This window comes from Cyprinodon tularosa, unplaced genomic scaffold, assembly GCF_016077235.1.
Source record: "Cyprinodon tularosa strain WSP-4 unplaced genomic scaffold, ASM1607723v1 ctg26, whole genome shotgun sequence".
NCBI lineage: Eukaryota > Metazoa > Chordata > Actinopteri > Cyprinodontiformes > Cyprinodontidae > Cyprinodon > Cyprinodon tularosa.
The window spans coordinates 802490-816800 of record NW_024038961.1 but is presented as its reverse complement, the minus strand read 5'-3'; the positions used below and the strand labels follow the sequence as shown (position 1 = coordinate 816800).

Sequence of the window (14311 nt, the reverse complement as noted above, 5' to 3'; positions counted from 1 at the left end):
AAAAAAAATAACTTTTTATTCATTCTCAAATAAGAAAAAGTTTTGCTATCAGTGTGAAAATTTGTTCTCACCAATATATTTATTTTACTTTCAAAAATATCTCCCTCTTTTAGAACGCATTTGTTTTCTTAAATCTAATAAAAAAAAGAAAAAACTCGATAGTTGTACAGTATCCATTTTTTCCTTTTTATCAGATTTTCCTATAAAAGGATAAAACTGTTGCTAAAATCAAATCCCATTCCCAATCCCATTTATTAAAACTCTGCTTTCAAACATTGCATTTGATCCTCTTGGTGGATGTTCATCCTATAATCACCAAGGGGACCAGCAATTTGTAGAAACTTAGTCACATTCACTTAGCTGCATTTACAGACGATTGTAGTTTAAATGTCGATACACAGATCTATTGGCTGCCGATGGTTAAGGCTCATGCTGATCAACATGTGGTGAGGAGCTAAACTGGAGTCAAATCCACTACTTTTTACATTTACAACAGCTAATCCTTTTCAGTGAGACACGGCCGCCCCATGGTGTCCTCTCCTCTGTCCCTTTTGGTAGCTTGTCACTGTTCAACTTAAGCTAAGATATTCACATCTGCCTTAATCGACCTCTTTGGGCTTTCTCACCTTCTATTGTCGAATTTTAGCTTCAAGGAAACAAAGTGTCATTGAACACACATTGCTGAACACCTTTCCAAAAAATTAAATGTACCGTAACAGGGTTTCCGCGGGTCATTCAAAAATCATTAAAGGTCATTAAATTATTATTTATTATTATTATTTATAAATTAAAGCCTTAATTAGAATTAAAATTCATTGAATTTGATGAATGTGGCTTTAAAATGGCTTCGGAAAAGAAGCTTGAGGCGGAGAAAAGGCTAGAGAATGGGGAAAAATGCAAATTTGAACCAAAGGGGTGGGAAAATTAGGAACTTGGGACACGGCTGCAGCCTGGTGAAGATGGTGAAGGATTTTGCCACGTATATATATATATATATTTAAGTCATGGGTACTTGTTGATGGCATTAAGATTATTTCTAAGAGCATTAAATAAGAGTTACTCATTCATGTATAAACCCTGTGTTAAATAGGGAGTAGGATGCCTCATTTGCATTTATTTCAAAGGAGTTCAGGGGTCCCTTAAAGTGAGGCATAATGATTTTTAAAAATAGACATTTTTGCTTTCGATGTAATAATACACTAAACTGGAAGCTGCTTATTTGTGTTATACAGATGCTAATCATTCCTATAATATAAAAGACTGATACCAAACCCCTGTGCCTCCATCAATGTAAAGCTATATAAAGTGCTTTTTAATCTTAACTAAATTAGTTTATTTGAAAAGGATCCTTGAAAATCCCTGAAAGAAGCATTGCCATATGGTTTGTTTTAAGTACCTAAACAGGTTGGGATAGTACAGCTGATGGGCAACATGAAGTACATTACATCCAGCATGTAGTTTTCCCCCCATAAGGTGGTAATACCACGCACTGTCAACCTGCCAGACAACCCTAATGCATACGGGCTGAGTTATGGTGCACTGATTGAAAAAAGAGTGTGCCCCATTTTGTTGCACTGCACTCGCATACAAACACATGGGCATATTTTATTCATGAACTCAGGTTGATCGCTGTCATTCTACTATGATTTGCATATAAAGTGGAAGAGGAAAGCAGAAGGCTCTGAATGACTTTTGTGGCAAAATGCTTAAACCAGAAGTCGTTATGAGACTATTTGTGAATGAATGACATTCAATTCTTTTGGTGAAAAATGTATGTTTGTTTAAAAATTCTTGGTTCATGTTTTATTTAAGAAAAATAGGACTTGAATTAAAACTGTAAGACACATCAGAAAACACCCAGTAGAAACACCCTTTACTGAGAAGCATCTATCTTATCTGTACATCTTCTTGATGCCCCCCACATTTGCTTCTATAAAAAGAAAAGTAATGTCACAAGTGTTTGTCATCTATAATTTAACATTTTAGCGAACTGCAAGTACATAAGACAAACTCCATCGGTGGGTTTTTTTATGGCTTCAAACCAAGAAACATCAAAACATAACACACATAATGCAGCCTATTGCCTCTTGTGACCAAAACAACATTGCATGTTTATATTCTGCAATCTGCATCATCCTCTGGGATACTTTCTCTTGACAGTTTGTGCCAAAACATAAAAAGCCAGCATGCTTTTTTATGGGTGAGTGGGCCTTGTCTATATGGTGTTGCACTAATAAGAGTATGAAGGTTCACTCAAATAATGTTTTTTTTAAGAAGTACATTTAAAACACTTTAAGATAACTTTAAAAGGCCACCGTTATGATGATAATAAATGTATTTGTTCTTTTAATGGATTTATAACATCCCACCTTTTCACTACTTTCTATTTATTGTTGTGGAGCAAGTAAGATTACTGTGCTGTCATTGCATTTACACACAAAAAAATTATTAAAATAACAAGTATGGCAACCCTATTTTCGAAATCTTTTAGTCGAGGTATGTATCATGGTAGCCAATCTGCAGTTAGCTGCCAAACAGATATAAGTGTAGCTTGTTAGCTTTTAAAATAGCATTGCCTTTATTAGAGTGATGGGCGGGTTCCTTTAACCTCAATGACTGATTGACATTGCTGAAAAAACGTAAACGTAACAAATTTTGAGGCAAATGCTAGGAGTTTTTCAGCCAGCTGACTACAAATGTGCAGCAACATGTGGGAGTGGGACACGCCAACATCTTTGTACCTTAAGACTGCTAATCTGAAAGCCCAGATTAGCATAGTAGCTTGGTTAGAATACGGTTCTAGTATCTTTCTAAAAGTTAGTTTTTCAGAATATATTTCTCAAAATAAGGTAATTTTTTTTTTTTTAATAGCTTGCATTTAGTAGGTGATAAAGCTTCCGGCTTTGGTTAATTTTATTAACCAAAAGGTACAAATAAGGCAGCCTTGCAGATAAATGCTGTGCGTTAGTTGAACCATCCATTAAAAAACCCCAAATGCTTTCTGCGGTTAGCGAGGAAGTCACTTTTTGAGTGAATGTTTAATAATATTTTACTAACCTGATGTGGAATGTGTCAGAAAAAATTATTATCTTTCAATATAATTTATGTCTCTGTGTGGAACTCCAGACTGCCTGATGAAAAATACTACTTATTTATTCTTTTTTTTTTTGTTATGTTCTGTTCTCATATGCTGTCTTCTCTGTCCTCTTAGGAGTTTGAGCAATTTAACAAGCGGCTGGGTGATGTTTCCAGACATGTGCGTATTCCTTTGCCTGTGTCCAACGTTCTCTGGGAGCACTGCATTCGCTTAGCAAACAGGACTCTGGTTGAAGGGTAAGACAACCTGAAAGAATCTTGGATCTCATTCTGATAAAATCTGGGGGTCTGGACAATTTTTTGTGACATATTTGTTAAAGCATTAATATTTTATTTGTAATCATTTACTCAATAGAATTTCCCAGAAGATCTTTACTTCTTTGGGATTTCACTTTTAAAATTAAGAGTCAGATTTGATACAATGCACAGCTTTACCTCTCATGCATGTTGTTCTAAAAAAAACATGCATTCTTTTTTTTTTTTTTTTTGTTTACTGCTTCCAAGTAGTATGCTGTTCTTTATATATATATATATATATATATATATATATATATATATATATATATATATATATATATATATATATATATATATATATATATAGAAACACACATCAATTTCAAACAGATGGTATCGGCCAATACTGCATAGCCAGGTATCGGGTTTCTGCATCGTGGCCAAAAACGGGCATTGACGCAACACTAATGATGAATATAGAACTCTTTCCTATTAGCCTAAATTATGGCATTTTAGTGTTTTTTTGTTTGTTTTTGTTGTGTTTTTTTTTTGGAATTTATGATAGAGAGATGCAGCTTGGTGATGTTAATGAAGTGCAAATAAAGCAAACAAATGGGGATTAGCATGGCTCCAGAGAGGAAACTATTGCTGCTTTCTACTGTTTCCTAAGTGGAAAAGAGGCAGAAAACAAACATATCATAGACATATCATAAATGCTGCCCGGCATAGTGTGGCAGGAGTATATGGGCCTGATTTAACTCTACCAGATACCGTATTTTCACGACTATAAGGCGCACTTAAACGTCTTTTTTTTCCCTCAAAATGTGCAGTGCGCCCTTTGGTGCGGTGCGCCCTATGTGTGTTGTAACTGCGACTTTTGAGACCACCTCATTGAGGAGTTGATGAAAGAGTGGCTGAATGTAAGGAGACCAGGTGTTTTTTTTCCACTCATCACCATCGCTGTTAATATGTAACTCCATGCGTGCCCATCTCACAGCTGATGTGAAAAACAATGGGAAACAAATTAACGCTGTGCTCGCTCATCAACCGCTCGACATCGGTGTGAACCGGACCCAGCAGGTGCAGCAGAAGCAGCGAGTTTACATGCAAAGTCAATGGTTGACGCGCGTATAGGTGCAGCAAAAGGTCCCGCAGCGCATTTTGAGCAGCAGGCGAAGTGTCGGGAGCGTTTAAGCATCTGACGCGCCGCCAACGCGCTGCTGCTGCTCAGATGGAAAAATTGAAGTTTTGCTGCTGGACGCGCCGCATCAACCAATCAGAGAAGCTGATCTGGGAGCTGACAGCGAGACAGACACAGCGCTCTGATGACATATTATATTAACGCATATGAGAAAGGCTGGATGGAGGAGGAGATGATGAAAGCGTGGCTGAGGCAGGTGTATGTGAGGAGACCAGGTGGTTTTTTCCACGCATCACCATCGCTGCGTGCCCATCTCACAGCCGATGTGAAAAAAAAAGGTGAATCAAATGAACGCTGTGCTCGCCGTTATCCCGGGGGGTCTGACAAAGGAACTTCAACCGCTCGACATCGGTGTGAACCGGCCGTTCAAAGTAAGGCTGCGAGCGGCGTGGGAGCGATGGATGACCGACGGAGACCACAGTTTCAGGATAAGTGGAAGGCAGCGCCGGGCAATTAACGCCACAGTTTGCGGATGGATTGTAGATGCTTGGACTAACGTGTCTGCTGGCTCTGTTGTTCAAGCTTTCGCAAAAGCCGGCATTATTTCTGAGGAGCCGCCCGGCACGGAAAGTGACTCTGACAGCGAAGAAGGGGAAACTGGCATGTCTGATTTAGCGCAGCTGTTTAATTCAGAAACAGAGGATGATGACTTTGATGGGTTTGATTAATACTTTGTAATAAATACATGAATAAAGCACAATCATACTCAGTTTTGCTCCCGCTCTATTTTTCTACCTGAAAACTTAATTCAACAGCAGCCTCTGGGCGGGTCTCCTCCGCGTATACCGCGGTGGCTGGCAGGTGTTTTTTCATCTAAATAATCTAAATCTTGCAGCTATATTTGCTGTGATCAGTCGGAATAAAGTAGTTTTAATATGTTTTTAAGTGAGAAAGTCCACCTGAAAACTTCATAATTGCAGTCAGTTCATCCAGATTATCTATTTCTGTCGGAGGCGCTCAGACCCCCACTTACCAGCGGTGCACCGACAGTAGAAATCCCTTCAACAGCAGCCTCTAAGCTGGGCAGCCTCCGGGTTCACGCGGTGGCTGGCAGGTGTTTTTCATCTAAATAATTTAAACTGCAGGCACCAGGATACCGGTAATAAAAGCGAACATATTCTGTCGGCGGGTTTCAGGATTTTAAGTTAATTTAGGAGTAATCACAGCGCTCTGTCATCTGCGATGTGTCTGTCTCACGGCCAGGTTTGATTAATACTTTGTCATTCCGTAAAAATTCAAAAAATATCCACTGGACTTGGTTTTCAAGATTTGAAGACGTTTCGCCACCTCTCCAGGAAGCTTTCTCAATTCAAATGTCTGGATCCGCAGTGAGTTTGAGTCTTATATAGACAACGCCTTGTATCGCTTGAAAACATTCAATGGTAACCGATGAATGGGTCGTTAGTTCCATCGTTAGCCTGTAATATCTGAACCTGTCTATGATTCTAGGGGTCGGTCGTTAAAGGGGGGATTGCCATTAAGGGGGGGGATTGTCTCCTGTAATACCTGAAACCTGTCTATGATTGTTAAGGGTTGGTCAAGCCAAACCAAACCCTTAAACAGAGGCTAGTGCATCCTAAAGATAAAACCCCCAGACCGAATATGAGCGGAGTGGTATATGCTGTTCAGTGCAGCGAGGAATGCTCTGATCTTTATATTGGCGAAACAAAACAACCTCTCCACAGACGCATGGCCCAACACAGAAGAGCGGCCGCCTCTGGACAAGACTCCGCAGTACACCTACACCTTGTGGACAAAGGACATTCTTTTGAGGACCAGAATGTCCATATTCTGGATAAAGAAAATAGGTGGTTTGAGAGGGGCGTGAAGGAAGCCATCTATGTTAAGAGAGAAAAACCAACTTTAAACAGAGGTGGTGGACTCAGATTCCAGCTTCCAAAAACATACAATTCAATCATAGACATGATCCCTTCCAGATATCACCAAACCCCCCACCCCATCACAGAGGAACGAGGGACCTACCCGCTCCAGCCGGTGAACAATACCTCCTTAACGACCAACCCTTTACAATCATAGACAGGTTTCAGGTATTACAGGAGACAATCCCCCCCCTTAATGGCAATCCCCCCTTTAACGACCGACCCCTAGAATCATAGACAGGTTCAGATATTACAGGCTAACGAGGGAACTAACGACCCATTCATCGGTTCCATTGCATGTTTCCAAGCGATACAAGGCGTTGTCTATATAAGACTCAAACTCACTGCGGATCCAGACATTTGAATTGAGAAAGCTTCCTGGAGAGGTGGCGAAACGTCTTCAAATCTTGAAAACCAAGTCCAGTGGATATTTTTTGAATTTTTACGGAATGACTATGACCTGGATGACTGAGAACCTTCATCAGCATTAATACTTTGTAATAAATACATGAATAAAGCACAATCATACTCAGTTTTGGGCCCGCTGTATTTTTAAATACGCAGTAGAGGTATTTAAAGGTAGTAGAGGACATGTACCTGTATATAAAAAACGCGCCCTATAGTCCGGTGCGTGTGTTACGTGTGTGTTAAATACAGAAATGGGACACATAACTGAGAGTGCGCCTTTTAGTACGGTGCTCCTTATGGTCGTGAAAATACGGTATGTTTTATGTATAGCTATTACCTTCTCCATATGTCAAAGCATTCTGCAGTGAAATGTAATGCCATATTCACAGAGTTCTATTCTATAATAAATGGGAGTGATGTCATTTTAATAGAAATAACAGTCCTCTACTTTAACATACATATAACTATAAACCTCGAGTAGTGTCAAAATGAAGACACCATCTTAGCAATGTTACCTATTCTATATCTGTTTCTCTGGAGTCTCACTAAACTCCCATCAGAGAGCGACCTTAGCTCTGCGCTCACTAAACAACATCATGCGTTTGACACATCGTTTGTAATGCATTTCACTCCTTTTTTTCCTCTGGAAGTGAGAAAACCGGAATGTGATCGGTGACAGAGCGTATCATTAGGGTTGTTTTTGCACCTTTAAATTTCAGATCACTTGCATCCCTGCTGTTAATGCGAAGCATGGGCCCTTTTAGATGGTAGGTGTGATGAGTATTTCTGCCAGGTTGGTGACAATTAGATGAGTTAGGTGCTAACAACAATCTTGACGTTTCACACGTTTGTTTGTTTTTTTGTGGGTAGAAGAAAGGATGTGGATGTTGGTCACTGAAAGCATCCTGGTATTCCTACTTAAACATGTTACACTGACAGTCTGCGTGGGATTGTAATTTCAGACTATTTCAGGTTGGAAAAAAAATCATCTAAATAGTTTAGTGCCGCAAAAGTTTTCTATAGCAGAGGGCAAACACAAAATATTGAGCGTAGGTGGTAGGCATACCCTTACTCACTGAGGAGGGGAAACATGTTTACCTCCCTGGATATTTGCTAAACACTTTTCCTTTCATTTTATGTGAGAATTTTTGAACTCACTCCGGTGAATAAATGTGCCTTTACGACTGAGACTTATGCTGCCTTCCTACTTTTCCCCCTGTGCTCCTCTTTGACCAGCTTAATCCAGAGAAAAACACACACCCCAACCCTTGTCAAGATAGAGCGGTCATGTTTGTTTGTGCTCTGCCTCCCTTTCTCTCATTTAATTTTCTCTGTCAAGGGCTCATGTCTGCACAAAAAATGGCTCTGTTAGCATTCTGTGTTGGAGCTCAAGTCCTCCACAGCAAATTTAGGCAAGCCTGAGAAAAAGGGAAAAAAAAGCAGGAAGAGAGGGAGAAGATGAGAGAGAGGGGTGATGAAACGGACGAGGCAATGCTGAAAATGAGAAAAGAAAGGAGGAAAGGGTGAGACGGCGACCGGGCATGTCTGCATCGTCGCTAATGTACTGTAGAACAGCTCCTGCCATGAAACACAAACACAAGGGAGGGAAACACATGTGGGTCCCGCGCCTCGAACACACTCAGCTCACTTACTGTAACATCAAAATAAATGATCAGGTCTAAAGCTAGCACCTCAGATATGATGAACGTTTATTATCGTATGAACACTAATGCGATTTGGAGGAAAAGCTCGTCCTACTGCATAGAGAGGAGATTGCAGAGAAATGGGATTTGGCTTCATGTTTTACAGCTTTATCTGTTTTCATAGTGAGTTTATTAAATGTGTGCCCATTAAGCGCATATAAATGGAATTTAAGTGCATTTTGTTAAGTTTTCTTTTTTCTATTTAAATATTGAAAAAGAATATGTATTCATGTATAAAATAACGCCTGATCAATTCTCCAATTGTCTTCTTGGTTGCAACGCCGGCCTTCGCCTCTACAGTATAGGTGCTTTTTGCCAGTCTAATTGTGAAAATGATAAACTTTAAATTTGCACAGCACGGTGGATTCAGAGCTCTCAGGAGATGCAGCCACAGCAGCACTCTGTAGAGGGTTGCACTGTATTTTATTTTGACATTGAACAGCTTTTTGTAGTACCACTACAATCTGCAGAAAATCAGCATGTCCACTCATCTGGTTGAAGATGACCGTACTCGGCATAAAAAATAGAAAGCAGAAACAACAGCCTCTCAGTCAGACTCCTATGACCCATCGCTGTGATGACTTACGTAAATCAAATGGTATCATTTGTTCTGTCGTCACCCTCCACTGCAGCTACGCTAACGTGAAGAAGTGCAGCAACGAGGGCCGAGCCTTGATGCAGCTGGACTTTCAGCAGTTCCTGATGAAGCTGGAGAAACTAACGGACCTGCGCCCCATCCCCGACAAGGAGTTTGTGGAAACCTACATCAAGGCCTATTACCTGACTGAGAACGATATGGAGCAGTTTATCAAAAATCACAGGGTAAATCAATTTAATAATGTAAACAAATAATTTTTTCCCCTTAATCCTTCCCTTTCTTAGTGTCTCTTTGTGTGCATGCCTATGCAGGAGTACTCCATGAAGCAGCTGGCCAACCTGGTGAATGTGTGTCTGGGTTCACATATAAACAAAAAGGCTCGTCAGAAACTTCTAGCTGCCATCGATGACATCGACCGTCCCAAGAGATAGACTCGTCAGTGTATCCTAGACATAAATATGAGCTGAATGTTTCCCTTTAAAGTTTCAGCTAAGAAGGATTTACTTTGCTGTGGTGTCACAACCGAAGATGCGTATTTATAACGCATTTTTCAGCTTGTTCATAATAAACTTTGGTGTTGTCCTTATGTGTCCATAAACACGCTCCTGTTGAATGCGCTCCATAACAAGCTGGTGCAGTTTTTCTACGTTCAGATCGATTATAAGATATCCGCTCTCACTTTAATAACACTCTTGTAGTTTTTTTTCTCATATAAACTTCCAAAAGATCCAAGATCTAAATATCTGACATTACAGCTTCTTCATGATGGAAGAAGACATTGATACGATAACGTTGCACCGCTCTGTCTGAATGTGTTCACTCCTGGAGCGAGAGTGCGTTATTATCCCTCACCTTAATGACTCACTCTTCCAGCCTGAACTCTACGCTCGCTGTATAATGTTTGGCTTCAGGGCGTTGTTTCTCTGGCCCTACTGGATTCACTGTTTTTTTTCTTTCTTTTGTTTTGTCCACAAATTAGATCAATCAAATATAAAGATGATGAGTCTTAAAATGATATAGATTACTGTAGTGTGGGTGAGGTATTTGAACCAGCTGCGTACTTTGGTCTGTTCTCTCTGAGGAGTGGAATGTTTTTCCTTTTCTTCATGGACTTCATCCATTTTTGGCCTCTGTACTGAGCAGTAACGCTTGGTTTGTTTGATCTGATGCTTTCTAATAATTAATAGTAATTCCATTTAGAGGTGCAGAGTATTCCAGAGTAGAGATGCAGATTTTTTTCCACTCCCCAATAAAAAGTACGACTGACTTAGATTTCTCTTTGATGTGAGCAACAGTCCCAGCCGAAGAAGAATCACATATCCCAAAACAAAATAGTCATAATCCTCACATTTTAAACTCTTTGGAATGTTAGTAGTTGGTCCAGCTAGCATTACTAAAACAGCAGTTTGCATATATTCTTAGAGAATATCCTCTTTACCTTCACTTCCAAGATATCTGAGCATTTTCTTTTTGTAATATGGTAAAGATTTAGGATTTAGTTTTTAATCTCTTGATGCCTTAATTAATTGCTCGTCATCATATAGAGGATAGTATATCCATGTACAGTAGGCCTCTACATCTGAATGCCCCCTCTGGCTTCGTTTGTAGACTGCAATGGAAAAATGGTTTACTCCGAGTCTGCTTCCTTTGGTCACCGTATCAACACTGAAGATTGTTATATGCGGTGTGGTGCATTTGTTTAACAGGAAAAATATTGGATAATTGCCTTTTTGAGCAGCTGAAATGTTTTGTTGTAGTTTTTGTAAGCTATAGCAGACATAATAGCCTAAATGTTCCTGACCTCAGATTATATTTTGTTACACTTGAGTATAATAGGTTAAATTGATCATGCAACTGTCACTACCAACTTTCAAAGTTACCATCTTGACCTAAATTAGGGTTTGTACAGAGCTTAGTGTTGGAAGTATCCAACTGTAAGTCATTGCTTACTTTCAAAAGGAGGTTTTGCCCATCTTTGTGGCATTTGCAAAAACTGACATTTAAAGAAAGCTTTACCCGGAAAATGTCGGAAACCTAATTTGATTATATAACTGATTATAGTCAGTCTCAAAACACACAACACAGTTAATTTCCATATTTAATGTGTGATTTTTCAAATGTTTATTTCTAACATTTACTGATTATTCTGGTAAAGGTTAATTTTTAGGAATACAACTTTAAATTCCTTCTTACTTCCGTGGTTACTTAAAACTTGATGCTGTTTCTTATTTTAAGCGTACTTTTTTGATTATCTAGGGGCATCTACGTTGAAAGAATGTACTAATATGATCCAAATCCTGTGAGAGATGTTTTTGTTTTGTTTTTTCTGTATGAGCAAATTAAATTCCAAGTTACACAAGTTAGACCTTATGACCACTTAAAAAGCTTTGATAGTTTGGGTAAAATTAGAAAACAGAAGGTCCTTTCTGTTTAAAATGGCTTTAGGTTGATAAATGGATCCCAAGTTTTCCCAGTATTTGGGATTCATCCATCTTCAACTCTTCAAAATCAGTAAAATGTGATGAAAGTAATTATGGACAGAACATTCCCTGAACTAAAGAGCCAGCCAGCTGAAGGGTTCTCCATTTTCCACATTACCTGTAAGGTAAATGAAAGAAGTTAAATGTTTTGATGTAGCCTCAGTGTATCTTGTTTGCAGCTATTTCAGGAAGACTTATTGTAAATATCACTGTTTTGAACATTGCTGTATTTATTTCATCCTTTTTTTTTTTTTTGCGGTCTTTATATGGCCGTTGTTGGTGATGTTACCACATATCGTGTGACTTTACTGTATGAAATCTAAACCATTTAATGATCATCAAGTTATGTTAAACTTGAGGTGCACTATAGTTAAAAAATGTATGTAATGATTGTTATTGTTGGAGGATAGAGGACAAATAAATACACTAACACTGGATGTGGGTATTGTGTATGAATGATGATTACTGTCAGTCTTTTAAATGTCTCTGCCACATTAGATTAAATAAATCTGCTCAGGCTTCCCATCATCATCTATCAGCATAAACTTCCACTGATCCTGATGTTTTTCTCAGCCTCCAGCAGGGCTGTGTCAGACTAATTAAGGTGATTTCCAATGTAGCTGCTAGCCTTCAGGGAAACTCCTGATGGGGTTGCCCACATTGACCTATAAGGGTCCATGAATGCGATATCTCAGTGTTTATAAATGTTCTTATGGCTCCTTCTAGAATACATTCATACTTATGTGTTCTCTGCAGTCCGGTTCACACAGGTGACTTCTTATTTACTCTTATTTTGTTTCAGTTAACATTTCTTTCTTCACAAAAATATTTATGAAGGATGGTGCTCCCCCTCCAGCAGCTGATTTGAAAGTGGCATATCAGTCCTCTTGGCTTTCACTGACTTTCCACACGGGGGGGGGGGGGGGGGGGGGGGGCACAAAACAGATTGATGACTAAAACATGTTTATGTGTACAGTACTGTGGAAAAGTTCAGTCATCCCTCATTTTTATAGATTTTGCTCTCAACCAGCCAGAAGTTTTTCTTGATCAGTATTTTGTCAGGCTGTCTGAAGGTCTTTTTGAAGATGTTTTTGTGCTTTGGATCATTTTTCTTGTACTGTATTTTTAGTCCAGTTCGTGGCCAAACGCAGGAGGTTTTTGCTAAAGCTGTGCCTTTGATGGGTCTACGTGTCTCAGTGTTTGAGCAGATTTGCTCTAAAAAGAAAAAAATCCAGCTGCTGCTTAGTTGACCTTTCATTTAAAGGGAAGATGGCGGGATTCAAGCGTTCCCTCTGTCCTTTGTTTCATTCATTCTTTATTTTCTATCTTTATCTCTTTGGTTTAGTCTTCAATTTCTCAATTCTTGGCTTTTTCCTTCTGCCCCTTTTTTCATAATTGTTTTTCTTCCATTTATCTCACCTACCTCTTTTTTCCACCCTTCCTTCTTTCTTTGTATCCTTATTTCTCATTTCCTCCCTAGTCTCCATTCTTCTTTAACTCACTCTTGTGTATTTGCAGAATGCTTCCCTAAACAGTCTTTTATTATTTATTTCATATGGAAAGGGGAAAAAAAGGACTATTATTGTATTTTGAAATCGTTCACACAAAGATGGCATAAATTTATGGAGAAGAAATTAGATGGATAATGAAGATGTATGTTAATAGCAATTACTATTTTGGAATGTAGATGCAATGTAGAAAAAAGAAAAAAAAAGATTAAATGTTTATCTTAAATAATAAAGTGATTCTGCTTATACAACAAATTCAGAATGTTCAATCATAGACTTTGACAGATTCATTTTGTAAACACGAGTGTATACTAAAAGAAATTTTGTTTAAAACGGCTCTAGACAATTTCATTTTTTTGAAGTGCAGCTTTGAAAAGAGTAATAAAAACAGAAAAAAATGGTTATATAAACATATGACCGTATATTTACAGTTCTAACATTAATTCATTTTTTTTAATACTATTATTAGTATGATCATTATTATTATTATTAGTTATATATAAATGTGATTATTTAAGGTAAATCTATACAGGGATCACTATTATGGCAATAAATAAATGAAAGAAAGTTTATTCTTTCTCTCTCACGCAATAAACTACCAGGTTCACACATCTAGAGAATGGATTCTTTCTTTATATGAAAATAGCAGAGGATGAGTCAGACAGGACGGTGTTCATCTATAAACCACAAATTTCAAGTATTGCCACAGATTCTTAGGTGGATTTATTGTTAATATGCTTTGTTCTAAATCATTCCCAGTTTTTACTAGATATCTGCTCCAATGTGAAATATATATTCTCGATATCCACCCGTCCATTCATCCTCTTCTGCGTTATTCAGGGTTGGATCGTGGAGACAGCATTCTAAGCAGAGATGCCCAGACTTCACTATATGCACACACTTCCTCCAGCTTCTCTGGGGGGCCCCCGAGGCGACACCAGGCCAGCTCAGAGCCATAGACCCTCCAGCGTGTCCTGGGCCTTCCACGAGGCCTCCTCCCAATGGCATATTATTCCCTCTTTTTAGCATTATCCAATCTGACCATTTACTGAAAAAAATGTGCATCATGTTACAAGCAGACACAAATGTTCCTTTTTTTGGTTCATTTGACCAGAGCGTCCTCTTCCTCCATGTTCGCTGTGTCCTCAAGGCCACTGATTAGCCTAAAATAGGATAGTTCATGGCCTCCTTCCTGCTCTT

The 14311-nt window shown here is 38.8% G+C and overlaps 1 protein-coding gene across 2 annotated transcripts in view; it reads left to right on the top strand.

Annotated features, from left to right (window-relative positions):
• vps50 (VPS50 EARP/GARPII complex subunit) overlaps positions 1-12038 on the top strand; it is a 166270-nt gene extending 154232 nt beyond the window's left edge. For both annotated transcript variants that reach the window (XM_038288768.1, XM_038288767.1), the window contains 3 exons: positions 3212-3333; positions 9158-9347; positions 9435-12038. In XM_038288768.1, coding sequence (XP_038144696.1) covers positions 3212-3333; positions 9158-9347; positions 9435-9554 — 432 coding nt within the window. In that variant the 3' untranslated portion in view covers positions 9555-12038. The remainder of the gene's footprint in view (positions 1-3211; positions 3334-9157; positions 9348-9434) is intronic.
• The last annotated feature ends 2273 nt before the right edge of the window (positions 12039-14311 follow it).